Source organism: Gymnogyps californianus, chromosome 21 (assembly GCF_018139145.2).
Source record: "Gymnogyps californianus isolate 813 chromosome 21, ASM1813914v2, whole genome shotgun sequence".
Taxonomy (NCBI): Eukaryota; Metazoa; Chordata; class Aves; order Accipitriformes; family Cathartidae; genus Gymnogyps; species Gymnogyps californianus.
Window position 1 is genome coordinate 5,916,768 of NC_059491.1, and position 14,396 is coordinate 5,931,163.

The window sequence follows — 14,396 nt, forward strand, 5'->3', positions numbered from 1 at the left end:
TTTAAAGGAAAATTTCAAAAGCTTATTGTCTGAATAACAATAAGGAAAGGGATTAACTACTCTTTTTTTAGGTGAGCAAAAATAAAACCTTCAGCCTTGACTTTGTTCTGTGGGGATTATGAAGAGCTAACGTGCATGCCATCGCACAAAACCTGAGTAATGAAACATAGAGTGTATATGTTCTTTTGTACCTTACGGGCACTCTTCCACATGTGTTTCATGTATGCATAAGTCACTTGGGGATGTACTGTTGGCAGTGGGTGATCCAGCTGTCGAGATGGGTCGACTCCCAAGAGCAGGACAAGTGTCTTATGGGCCAAAGCCTGGAGAAAGTTGCAAAGAGAAAAAGCAGGTTAAAACAAGCTCATTCTTACCTCCATTTCATATTGCCCGCAGAATTGCCCGTCACTAAAAAATACCTCCGATCCTCCAGATAAAACACAGACATAGCAGCCTTATTACCACTCCCTGTACTCATAAGAATACCACATGATAAACCATGTGTCTTCATTGGGATCAGACCGTTAGATTCTCATTTCAGAAGCCAGTAGGGAGCGTGAAGTCTCTGTTTCAATTATTTTTGGTAATAAATCTTGTGGTGAATGTTGAAGTAGGATTGTAATGTTCAACGATAACAACATCACATTTTAGATTTGACAAAGAGTGCTTTAGCAGAGAGAGCTATTATTAATAATTACCAGTGCTGCATAAGAACTTTCAAGTATAGCATGCAACAAAAAATTGGCTGTGAGGCTCTCAGGTATAATACTAGTCCCACAAAAATAACCTTGGCTACAACCTTGAACTCTACGCTGGTTACAATTTTAGCATTTCAACAATTTCTGACCAGTCTCCTCCTCAGAAGAGAGCCCATCCCACCTGGGCAATGAAAGCATTTGGAAATGCTCTAGGTTGAAGCAGCATGACAAAGCCAATCGTCTAAAAACCTGCTGTAGAGGGTAGGCTTGATAATGCTCACCAGTCTCCCACTCTTGCCACACAAGCTGGCATACTTGAGCCAAGTTCTCATGTCCTCATGAGGATTCACAACAAGAGATCGGACCATCAATATTCTTTGCCAGTCTTCCACAATTCGTTGACAGCCCTGAGAGAAAAAGGAAGAGAGAACTTGTTAGCATTTTATCTCCAATCTACTCCACAAAGCCTTAATTCAGAAACTGAAGGGACTTTTTCCAAAATGGAGAGACTTCAGTACCCATAATTCACAGCAGGCTGACATTATGAACTAGCTGGCTATTTCTTTAATCCTGCAATGTATGAAGAAGGTTAAGTCCTTGACTCTTATTCTCTGCAGCCAGCTCAGTGTTTGCAGTCTAACGATATCCTCTAATGGAAAAAGGAGAAAAGCTTCTAAAGCAGAAATGCATCCAAAAATCAGGAAAGCTCTTTGTGCAATTCTGAAACGAGTCAAGAGTTTTATAACCCTTCTCAACCTAGTTTTAAAGCCTATTTTTGGTTTAAACAGTGACAAATCTCAATATGGAGATGGTACAAAACCAAACGGTTGCAAAGATATTTTTGTTATTGCCCTTTTTCTTCTCCTTGCATGTGTTGCTTTTAGAGGCTGGCATGACTGAACTGATATTCTGCCAGAAACTGCAGTTCCAACTGCTATGCTGCTTGTGCAAGCATTATCTGTTTCTTGTCTGTCTGAAGGGAGAAGCACAACAACATTGTCAGTCAGAGCAGGATGAGTCTGTATTTCAAACGTTCAAGGATGCTACAGAGAAGTAGAATTATGGAAGGGACAGTAACAACCAAATACATGGTGCTCGCTGTAATGGCCAAGTACTTCAGGGTAACAGTGATGCTCTGAAGTTCATATTGATCCAGAGAGGACTTAGACTTAGTTTTGAGGTAAACAAAAGAATTTCCAATGGCAGCAAGCACCTTAGCACCAAAGCATCTGTTTCTTTCCCTTTTTCCCCAAAATTGAGGGCTGGGAAGTTAGGCAAAGCTTGTTCCCTAACATCCAAACAAACCTCATCCAAGAGGCATTTTAAAATTATTAAAAAGCAGCTATAAAATGTGCAAGAACTGTATGTACTGCTTTCAGGACTATAAACAGCTGTATTCAGACATTACACTTCCTGTCGCTCTCTGTTTCTCCACCTCAGTGGAATGGTCCTGAGCTTTTCCAGACAAGAATGCAGATGGGAGAGTAAAAGCTTTGTCACAGTTTCCCAAACAGCTAAAAAATATGCAGCAGCAACAGCCTTTCATAGGGAGGAAGATACAGCAGTCACAGTGAAGAACTCTGCATAGGGAGAAATTCTTCCTCCAGGCAGTGTATCACAATTTGGTATAATGAGACCATTTTACCCTAATTATGCCTTTTTTCTTTTTTTCTTTTTTTTTTTTTAACTTCCCTTGCAGGAATCACCTCTTTAAACAGTATTCCTCTATGTGCTGCTTCATCTCATGATGTTCACTTTCACTGTACGGATGCCTCTTGTAAGGAAATAGTCTCAAAATATTTGGCTGATTTAAATCTTCAGAGGTGCTTTGAATTTTTGCTGTTTAGAGAAAGAGAAGTTTGTGCCTTTCTTAAAATACAGGAAAAGCAGCATTGCTAAAGGTCTCTTTTAAGAGGACAAGGCTAATCACAGAATCATTTAGGTTGGAAAAGACCTTTAAGATCATCAAGTCCAACCATAAACCTAACACTGTCAAGTTCACCACTAAGCCATGTCCCTAAGTGCTACCAATCAATTGGAAGTGTTCTTGTGAGAGGTCAAAAAGGAACAGGACAATCTTTTACAAGTATGTGAATTCTCTGTCCAGTTTTCCAGCATTATGAGAGAATTCACTTCTCCTCAAAAAGCAGCCAGCCAGGCAAAAAGTTCAAACTAGCCTTATCCAAACCAGTATTTCCAGGTGCAATCCAACACTGAGATAAGCAGCCTTGGAGATATTACTAGTGTCTCCATTCTGTACACATCTATTTCAAGGCTTAAATCACCCTACTGAAGTGTCACATCAGTAGACACTTCAGGAACATTAACAAAAAGAAAAAAAAAAGCTCAATCAGGACAAACGCAGAGGAGAACACAGAGGAGACAGAGCATGCAGCCATGTAAGCTTACATGCTATTGGGATAGAAAGAGAACTGGAAAGATTTGCTGAGCCATCACACTGACTCAAAAGGAAGCTGTTCATGCCAGCACATCAGCATCTCCATCCTTGACCTTTATATAGATGTACCTGCAGTCTTTCCCACCAGATCTGGCGGATGATCTCACGGCGTTCTGGCACAAGTTTATACTGGATAACCTCTTCCAGCTCTGACAGCATCTGGCAGGATACCATAGCCTGAAGGAAACAATCACATTCCATCCCAATCACTACAGAACAAATCTATAATTAAGGAACAGTATTTTGGCATCAAAATCTTAAGTACATATGCTGCCCAACAGGTAAAGGACCAACTGCTATATACTGGTATCTAGATGGTCTGCTGATTCAAACTTTCTAAATGTCAATTCTTATTTCTTTTGGGGGCAGGGAGCTCACTTCACTGTTTAATTTGTCCCAAAGCTGCTCCTACAAAGTCATATTTCTTATCTGACAAGAGCCATTTAGCTTGTGGGCCTACATAGGTCTTACGTTTCATACAAGCGCTACTCAGAAGTTTTTATGCAACTTCTAGAGACAGTCTGAAGCAGCAATGAGGAGAATGAAGGCTGAGAGTTAGACACTTACTCCATAGGCTCGACTGTAGCTCTCTCCTGCCATGGCAGTCAGCTCCGCATCTAGCAGATCTCTGGCTTTGTCAATGCACTGAAATAGAACAAGATATGGGGGCAAAGGTGGTATGTTTTATCTGGAGTCAACTGTCGGAACTGCTATTCATCTGTTCCATCTCATGAACAAAGCTGGTATTGTTCCCATTCTCCAACAAGAACCAGGAAAGGATGTTATCAATAGAAAGAACTGACAGGAAAACGGTGTCCAGTGGCAGGTATAGGGGAAGTCAAGGGGGGTTCATTTATCACCTGCACAGTCTGAAGTTTGTCTTTCTACCAAATCAAAGTTTGCAGTATTTCTAATCCTACTGTCATTGTAGAGATCATGATTAATAACACTTATAGAGGAAAAGAGAAGTTCACATTTTAGTGCAAGAGAGTCAGTTACAAAAAAGCCTCAAGAAATCTCTCTTGATAACATACACTGATAGAAAATAGCTTTCACTGTTTTACATAACCCAACAGGTTTTTATGAATTTTACAGGACAGGAAATTCCGTTTCTCTTCCTCCAACTAAGACATGCTCTTCAAGCATGAAATAAATCCTGCTCTGGTTCCAGTCATTATATAATCTCTCATCTATAGTTTTTCCTGTTCAAAATGCTAAAGGTTAATCACAGACTCTACCCCTTTGAATGCCTGGCTAATTTTACTGTGCACATCACCCAAAAATCTATGTACGGGTTTTGACAGAGCAGACTGAATTACTCCTTTATCTAAGTTGGCAAGCCAGCACAGTATTCTGAGAAATGGCACTTGAGCTTCCTTGAAAAGTAAACAACATGCTTCACATCTACAGAGGGGAAAAAGTCGCTCTGCAAATCTCCTCTGTGACAAACATGCATACCAATACAGCTCTGTTTAATAGACTCATTCCTTGCCTTGATTTCTCATCTCAATCTAAGATTTAAGATTCATCACTGCTACCAGAAAAATTAGAGGAGAAGTTCTGGTACATGATATATATGAGCACTTCACTGAAAAAGCTGCAACAGACAGAAGTGCACAGAACACCCATCAAGAATCTTATGTGTGTCTTATGCCATGAATGCCTTTTATCAAGCAGTGCCTTGTAGAATGGAACCTCTGCTGAGATAATCCTTGTGCACTGTTTGTCTAGAAAACGGACATAAAAGTAAAGAAGCCTAAGAATGACTAAGGCATTCTTACACTCTGCAGCACTGGACCGCTACTATCTGTACATATATTCACTGCTGTGTTTCTGGAAATACAACATAAGCTCAATTACCAAGGTCTAATACATCAATTGAAAAAAGGTTATTGGGCAATTCATAGGTTATAGCCAACTGCTTTAAAACAGCGTGTCTTTCCATGCAGCAATATAGCCTAGTTCACCCTAAACTAGGTTTTGGGAAGCCAACAAGGAAGATAATTACCTGCTGAGCCAGTGAGAAAAGGTCCTGATGAAGAGCCAGTACAGCCCTGTAGAAAGCACCATCATGGGTGTCCCTTGGGATCATGCAGGTATATTCTTCCATGCTATCCCACTGACCTGCAGAGACACAGATATCCTCAGTAATACAACAGCCTTCTCTGCAAGATAAGAACAGAACTATGCCACAGTGCTTAGACATCAGCAACGAGACCTGAACGCTGTGTAGTACTTCTACATTTAAGTCAGCTCTCCAGTCCCTTGGCAGGGACAGTCTGTGTTATACACAGAAACTGTATATATACATACACATAAACTGTATATATACATAAACAGAGTTATAGACAAGTAAAAACGTAGGCATTTTTCTTCTAGGCAAATTGTTATCCTCATGGAAAAAGGTTCTTGCATTTCTTGTGATGAAGAAGTTGAAATGCTGACATTTCCAGAACATGTGAATGAATTAGTGTCCTAACAAAGCAAAAGATGAATTTTTCTCAGCAAAGGCTGGCAGACAGCAAGTGATTTATAAGCCTCTCTAATAAATATTTGGCTATCAGCATAATGGATATTTGGACCATTTATAGATTTATTCCACTTAAGATTGTCTACTCAGCAGACACAACCTATCAAAATGCTCAACAGATATTGTTCTAGTGTGTAAATGTCTGTCACAAATCTGAGAAAGTCTATTAATCTCATTTCAAGTCTGAGCTATGTTCAATATAAAACTAAGTAAAAGGGACCAGTTAAGCAACTGATTATCTGCTCAGACCAATAAGACAGTCTCTTTGTTACTTGAGACCACACTGGGAGACCTTACATAAATGCAGGTTTTCCTAAGGGCTTCAGTGCTGAGTGACACTTACTTCATTTCCCAACGTAAATAATTTTGTTCTTTGATTTTGCTGTTTCTTACATTTTGTAGTTCTGAAGTAAGTTAAAACCATCTGTGCTTCCACATTGTGGGCTGTCATATACTACCACACAAGGATACATTACCTAGACCCCAGGCAGCAGCAGCAGCCATCCTAGCCATCTTAGCTTGAGTTTCATCATTGACTTGTGTCCACTTTTCACAGCATTGCTGGTGGAGCTGCCCCCTAAGAAGAATCCACAATTTCTGATCAGCGCAAAGCTCTTCTAAGAATTCCGCCTTGTTAAACAACCACTTTCCACGGATAAGACAACAACCAGCCCCATCGTTCTTTTTATATAGAGTGGAGTATAGGATTCTTCTCCTCTGGCCAACTCAGACATGCTAGTCTGATGACAAATATCCTATCATCAGAAAATAATTTAAAGGCACACTATGCTTTGAAAACACAAATCCAGACAAAAGTTTGCATTTGTTCCTCAGCAGTTAGTAATGCCTACTGTACAAACTGAACTGTCAACTCCAGTCTACAAATACAGAAAAAAAACCCACCCAAAACATTCCCCCCCCCCAAATCAAACCACCACCAAACAAGGGACGCTTAAAATTTTTTGCAAGTGTCAGTATGAGAAACAATATGATCCGAATAGCTTGTGCATGGCTCCTGCTATCAAACATTTTGGATAAACACATCATCAAGTTTGAAGACAGAGACTAGAGAATCAATGCTGCTGTAACCTAGTATGAAGACTTGTCATGGCAAGATCTCAGAGGGGATCTGAATCTTTCATCTCCAGTGGAGAGGAAGCATCAGGATTTTTTTATATTATTTCTTTTAAATGAACTGAATGCTCCATTAATCAAACCAATTACTGTGGGTGTTGCAGTTCCAGAATTTCTCAGGCTGGATACTCTGTAGCAGTGAAATAGCTGCCAACTGTGAGGGAGGCCAACTTGCCTTCTCTACTGTCATCCTCCCCCCTCCCAAAAAGGAAGATGAGTTAGTCAAACAGAACTGATGGGCTGCCACAGGCAAGATAGTAATTCTGACAGCTTAATGGCCCAAGAGAAAAAAAAAACCAACACAAAACAAATGAAAAACCAAGCCAAACCTAGCAACAGCAGTAAATCAGGTCCTCATAGACGCTAATGAAGTAGTATGGCTCTTGCAGACATAACTACATCAGGACACAAATGGCTAAGAATATTTTGGCTGTACTTTCAAAACATCACTGCACAGAGTACTCAAATAATGATGATGCATAGTATCAGTTCTAGATTAACTGTCATTCCGCCAGGCAGACTCCAGTAGCACAAATAGTCAAGTGGAACACTACTGAAGAATATCAGCAGCCAAACCACGGAATCCTCAGTCTCAGGACAATGTCTCCACAGTCAGCTGCAAGGTAGCAGACAGCACTTTGCAAAGGCACTTCTGAATTGTAAAAAACATCTGCATAGAGATGGAGTGCCATTCCACAACAGCAAGCACACAGATCTTTGAGATTGTGATTGCTCCCATCACTACAGACTATCAATAGATGCATAATATCTAGCTCCAGCAGAAGAAAAGCATTCTTTTGTAATATATTTGTCACTGATATGTGAAGAAGCAGGAGGTTCAGAGAGGATACTTCACACAAATACATGTCCTGCAGGAGGGAGAAATTCTGTAAATCCCTGGTGGGAACTGCCTACTCCTAGAAAAGACGATTGAGAAACGTTCAGTAAGAGGATCTATTCTTCCTACTGAAAAAGCTATGCCCAATATGCCTCACCCTCATCTAGAAACAAAAAGGGCAGAAAAATGCTGTCAGAACTAGGTTTCTCAAACAGCTCTGTTTCTCTAAGTAACATGACTTTAGTGAAGAGGAATCTCCTTACTGTGTGCCATCCCATGGGTTCACGTCAGGACCCATCAGGAGAGAGCTCTAGTGACATGAAAAGTTCAGTAGAAAGGCGGAACCTGGACCAAATCACATATGCCCCTGGGTAGAACTGCATGCTACAGTGCACAGGATGCCTTCTCCAATTACCTTCTTTGAATTGAAGTGAACAGGGAGAAAAACAAAAGCCCACAGTTAACTAGCAAGCTATAAAAGTCACTACCAGCTCACCCTCTCACAAACACTGACTCTGATCAGTTACACGTTGACAGTACACATTTAATACAGGGTTTGAAATACCAAATGTCCAAAGACAATGCTTAATGAATGCTAAAAAAGAGTAATAATGAAAAACTCAGCCATCTACAAGATGGGCAAAAGGGTTTTAAAGTGAGAGTAGTTTATTTGGCATAGTCTTACACACAGGTGACTACTGGGAAACAGACAATTTCACTAGCAGTTGTGCAAAAGACCATGCATTCTGGATAGGCATAGGTCTGACCATGAATAAATACAGAAATCTCTCATGTTTTAATCAGTTTAAAAAGAAGGGCCACAATGAGCTCCTTTTATGATTGTTTTTGACAAGTGCTGCCTAGTTAATGTTTCCTGAGAGGTCCCCTCTAATTACAGTTTCTTCCTCTGTTACAAATGGGGTTGATCTGATCATAAGACTGCAGATTCTCTTTCAGAGAGACCTTAACTTATCAGATGTCCCCTCCCAAAAGGCTTAGAGATGTTATTACCACTTCTGACTTCAATGAGCAAAGTGAGAAGTTGCTGGAAATACTCAAACCATTAAGTAAGCAGGAGTAAACAGGAATTCAGGCAAAAAAATTTCACCTGCATGACAGCATCCAGAGAAGAGATAGGTACCTTTTTAAAGGCACCATTTTCCTCAGTCTTCAGGCATTCCCCTCTTACCATTCACCAAGTGCTTCCAAGCAACGCATCCGTCCTAGCATCAGCTCAGGATCATCTTTGTTTGTGTCCATCTTCTTGTCGTAGGCCACCAGAGCATCTTCCCATTCATGAAGCTTTTCATACCAGGTAGCTTGAATTTCCTAAGGGGGTGGGGGCGGGGAATGAGAATAAATAGTGGGATTAATATTCATCAGTCTATATAAGTACTGCAGCTTTTTCTGAAAAATTCGGTGTCTATGGTGGTCACTTAGCCCTTTTTTCATTCTAAATATCCTCATCGACTTCTGCGATACAGAGAAAAGCCTTGAGCTAGTGCGAAAACAGGAATCCTGAGTATTGCTCAACCTGCACAAAAATGAATTCAGGTTTACCAGAGGGATCAATCCGACATCATCCCCCTGTTCCGTGCCACTGAAATACTAGCTCAGTAGCTGGTGCTTTTCTTTTTGGAGAGGGGGAGAGAGTGGAATAGGAAAAAGGGTAAATCTATGAAGTATTCCACTTCCCATTGTTGCACATGCTTACATTTAAACAAGAACAACAGTCCTGTGTTCAGGAATGGAGTGACTAACCGGAAAAAAAAAACCCCAAAAAGCACACTGTGCGTCTGGTTACTGCTAGGCAACTTTTTAATACAGCAGGTAGTATGATGTTGAGGTCTAATCATAGCCCTCACAAAGAAAGGCTATGGTTTGTAACAAAGACTTTAAAAGTAAGCCAAACAGTGATCCTTATCAGCTGCACAAACTTTTCTTCAGTCTTCATTTCTAGATTTTGTTTCTAATTTTCAAGAAATAAAATACCTTAATATATTTTCCATACTTATCTCTGCCAATGTTTTTCTGCTCAGTCCTTGGCAACTCATGTCTTGACATAGCCTGCAGAATAGATTCTTTTCCCAGCCCTGTGGGCAGGGTCAGTATAAACCACACTCTGCATGCCAGGTCTTCCACTTAGGACATTTATATACCAGCCCTTTAACTTCTCAGCTCAGTCATAATATTTCAACTAAGTTCCTGAAAGTAGGGCTCACAGCTCCTCTTAACTTCTTTTCACTGCCTATTCTGGTAAACTTTGTGTTTTGAACTACATTTACTGCTAGAACTACATTACTGCTAAAGAGTGAGGTCAGAATTAGGTAACATAGAGCTTTGCTCAGTCCACCCAAGGAATCACAAGAAGCTGCAAAGGTGTTCTGAAGTCTGTACTTCTCCCAGGAAGGATGACTTTTCCAGTCTAGGTCAAAACCACACATAATCCTACACCAGAGGAATTCCACCATTTTGTGCTTATACCTGTTCCCACTTTCTAGTGGTTCCTAATGAAAGAGACTAGTCTACTGTACTTCTAGGGCTGCCTTCCTTTTCCCAGTCATGCTAAGGCACTGCAAGAATTATCACTGGAAAATCATCTTTTTTAACAGAGTAGAATTGGCAGGAGAGCATAGATGCTTTAGTCCCTGAATACAAATTAAATACTTATAAAAAAGAAGAAAAAAAGAAAAAGGTAAGTCATGCAGAGAAAGACACAGAACAAATACAGAATGGGATTATTTTATTTCTGCGAGCAGTGAAAATTGTAAGGGACTGGTTAATCTGCTATTCTAAATAATATCTGTGAACTCCCTGACAGGTTCACATGCCTCCTGGATGAAAGAGGCTAGAGGCACAACTTCTGTTAAATCCTTACCCGGAAGGTGTTGATGCAGTTTCTCAAAAACACTCAAGCATTTAAAGTTTAGAACAGGAACTTACTCCCTCACTTCCCAGCTTCTTCTAAATAAAATGACTTATTGTCAAGTTGCTAGTTGCCCACAGCTGCATTTAGTGTCAACGATAGCTGCTAAATTCTCCTCCAAATCAGGTTCTTGCAGCCTTCCCCAGCTATCTTACCTCTATACAGTGTTTGCTAGTATACAGCAAAGTACAGAGTGTACATCCCCATAGGCAGCAAGGCACCTTCAGTATGAACAATGCAGTACTATAAGCGGGGATAGAACCTCAACATGATTGACTGAAAAAACACACCACCACTACACGCCCCCCCCCCCCCCAAAAAAACCCACCTACAAAAAACATGAAAACATAAGACATGAAGAACAGAGTTATCCAGCAGGACTCACCAGCTCCCCGAAGTGCTTCATGGCATATTCCAGTACCCCAGCAGCTGCTTCTGGCTGTTGCAGTTTATTGTTAATGCTGAAAAGGTAAGAAGAGAAAGACCATTTAACACAGTTGGCAATTATTAGGGGCTGGTATGAGCTTCTGCTTGATAATACCAAGGTCTATCATTTAGAAATACCAATGGAACACCCCTCTTTTTGTTTAAAACTTCCAAGTGAACGATTAGACTACATAAGACACACAATGACTACATATTTGCAAAACAATAGGTGCACACATATTCTCTGCACGTATTCTCAAGACTTGTTACACAAAACAGTGATTGTATATGATTATCAATTCTAAATAGCAGCCTGCAGAGGGAGAGGAATAGTTGCCAACAGTTTGAAAGGCATAATTTCTCAAACAGCTGCACTTATTAAGAGCTTTACAGTACTGATTTTTTTCCCCCTTTCTCTTAAACAGACCACCAACTACCTTTAAAAATCAGAGTAGAGATTTTAATGATCCAGGAAACAATCTACATCATTACAACAGTTGACAAATGTCACCAGGAACACACACAAAAAGCTTGCAACTCAGCTTCCAGTTTCATGTTTCATATAGTGCCTCTGCACTGGTACTAACCAGTGCTGGTGCTGCTCTTTTGCTGGTTTTCAAGGGCATGTGAGAAACTCTTGCCATCACACCCAGTCCTCATTCTGTACCAGTGAGGCACCTTGCTTTGCAAGGGCAGCTGAATTTTGTGAAGCACAAGCAAATAGGCTACTCATGAGCCTGGTTCTCCAGTTCAGCAACATGATGTACAGCTATTCTCTTAAACAATTTCTATTTCACATTGGTTTTCTGATCTTACTATCAGAAATGGCTCTGTCTGCACAGTGGTCCTTGGTGATCAGCGCTTTTGCTAAACCCCAATTTAATGAGGAAATAAACTTTTTATGAAGCCCCTGTTATTTTATAAAGCTTGCTTACAAACAGTCTCTGGTTCATTGCTCTCCTCTTTCCCTAGTGGTGCTGGAGAACAAGAAGTGTAAGTTGTTCAAAGCAATGTCACAACACCTGAGCATGCTACAACACACCCAACAGTCCAATATTAATACTAGTTAACATGTGGAATAGAAACAGCATAACCTAACAAAACAAAACAAGTCAACTAAGAGCAATGCAAAAAGACTTTCAATGGTCTTTGAATATGCTGCTGTAGGTAGAGGCAGCTTTCAGAAACGTCCCTTCTTGCCTGCTATCATCAGAATGACCACATATTTTCCCCCCCTATGAGAGGCCTGTTGATCAGAAAGAGATAAGGAAATCTATAGTATTAAAGGGAGTACTCTGAACAGACAAAAGAGGGAAAATTTTCAAATGGGTGCTGTATTTCTTCTGTCTGTGGAAGCATCCTTTCCTGACAACAGAAGAATCAAGTTCCTAGACACACTCTGGATATCTGGGAAGGTGAAGTAAAATACTCTTGGAAACAGGACCTCAGAATGGCTTGAGCTCAAATCAGACTTAGTCAGGCTAAGAATACACCATAATCACAGTTCAAGACAGGCACCCAAAAATGGGAAGCACTTGAAATACATCCATGCCTTTTTTTAGCAAGATAGTCACAGAACATACTACCTCCATGCTTCCCAAGGGAAAGCTAGGCAGCAGTGCCTCATAAAAGTGATAAATGGCTGTCACATTTCATATCCTGATGATTTAAAGAGCCACTGGCAGACACGTCACTTCCAGCATGTCAGACAGTTAATTACTTCCAACTTATCTTTCTTGTCAACACTTTCTGACAAAATTGGCCGTTATCTTTTATTCTTCAACAATTAGCACTGCTCTTTTGCTGATGCTCCCTGGTGCACTCAATTACTCTTTTTATTTTGTACTTTCTTGGCTGTCCAAAGTAGAATTAAATGTTTCAAAGCTGTCTATGGCTAGGTTTAAGCAAAGGGAGGGGAAAGAAGGCAAGGGGAAGGAGAAAGAATTTGATTTAAAAGAATATACAGCAGTAGATATAATACTGTGTTGTCATTATTAATCATAAATTACTCTCTTGTAACAAATGATCTAGCCCACACAGTGAGTAAAGACAGGCAATTTTGTGGACTAGGATAAGCCACTGACTGGGTAATCTCCTGTCAATTATTTCATGTTTTGACGTACCACATTAAAATAGTGTATACACAAAATAGAGGGGGAGGAGAGAGCAACAACATTGACTGCTTTGGCAGAAATGGACCTAAACACTGAGAAGTACAACTGTCAGGAAGAGTACAAAAATCCCTCCAAAGCAAGACTCATGCATCAAAGTGGGCATTATTAATATGGCTGAACAGTCACTGCCTTATTTCTTCAGTCATAAAACCTTGGTAATCACTGCATCGTTTTGCTATTCAGTTTTACAGGCTAAGGGAAACACAGTTGTGTGTGGATTAAGTTCTGATCTTGTGTTTTGGAGGGTATTTTTTGTTTGTTTTGAAAGACCTCAGATTTCTGCTTTTTTTCATCCACTGGATTCAGTGTGCTCTGAGTGTTGGAAGTATATTGACAGTACCCAAAAATCACTACTACCACAGCTGACTGGAATGTGTTTTCAACAGACCCACAACTCTCTGCATACACATTGTCTGAGAGTGGGCCTGCAGATTGTACTTCTCTTGGAAAAGCATTTCCACATGGAGTCCTGTTAACACATTCAAAATATATGTTAGAAATCATGGCATTCTGTGCTTCCCTACCCTTTCACCTTCCTACCATTAAGGCATTGCCCCTCTCCCTGCAGATCTGATGAGGTCTGTGCTGAGGCAGAATCTTCTTAAGTTTTGTAACACTCTTAAAGCACTACAGAGCTGTTTTCTAGTTATCATGCTGGAGACCAGAGAGAATGAACAACACTACAGAAAAGCATCCAGGCACACAGAAGAGGCCCTGAAGGGCTAATATTCCAGCCAGGCAGAGTTGCCAGGGGGTTTCAGTCACAGTGTTGCTGCTGGAAATCAGGGCAGTTTACCAGATTAGAATCAGGGGGATAGTCAGGGGGATAGATTTCTCCTTGTATCTGGAAAAAGATAACTGCAAAAATCTTTCTGGATTAAAGGAGAAGGTGGGAAAACATCTCTCAAGATAGAAACAATGCTGCTGGCTAACTCAGCAGACAGTAACTTAAGGCTTTGTTTACTGGGTGGTGTCCTTGCAGCAGTTCCTAATTCAGGATAATACGAAGTTTAATATTAAAGGTGAAGATCAATTGTTCTCCATATCCATTGAGGGTAGAACATATTCAACTGTTCATTTTTGTTTAGAAGCTATAAAAAAGCCACCACTACCACCTACTTTACTTGAAGGCTCAGCAGCAGGCCATAAAAGACAACTACCGTATCTCCTTACTTGGAAGATTTTAGGTATAGGTTTGGTAGGTCATAGGTT

The 14,396-nt window shown here is 40.4% G+C and overlaps 1 protein-coding gene across 2 annotated transcripts in view; it reads right to left on the reverse strand.

Annotated features, from left to right (window-relative positions):
• The window catches only part of MTOR (mechanistic target of rapamycin kinase), a 61,939-nt gene that overhangs the window by 19,887 nt on the left and 27,656 nt on the right, over positions 1–14,396 (reverse strand). For both annotated transcript variants that reach the window (XM_050909241.1, XM_050909242.1), the window contains 8 exons: positions 10,970–11,045; positions 8,848–8,987; positions 6,163–6,263; positions 5,165–5,280; positions 3,724–3,801; positions 3,226–3,333; positions 980–1,105; positions 192–323 (listed from right to left, as the gene is read on the reverse strand). In XM_050909241.1, coding sequence (XP_050765198.1) covers positions 192–323; positions 980–1,105; positions 3,226–3,333; positions 3,724–3,801; positions 5,165–5,280; positions 6,163–6,263; positions 8,848–8,987; positions 10,970–11,045 — 877 coding nt within the window. The remainder of the gene's footprint in view (positions 1–191; positions 324–979; positions 1,106–3,225; positions 3,334–3,723; positions 3,802–5,164; positions 5,281–6,162; positions 6,264–8,847; positions 8,988–10,969; positions 11,046–14,396) is intronic.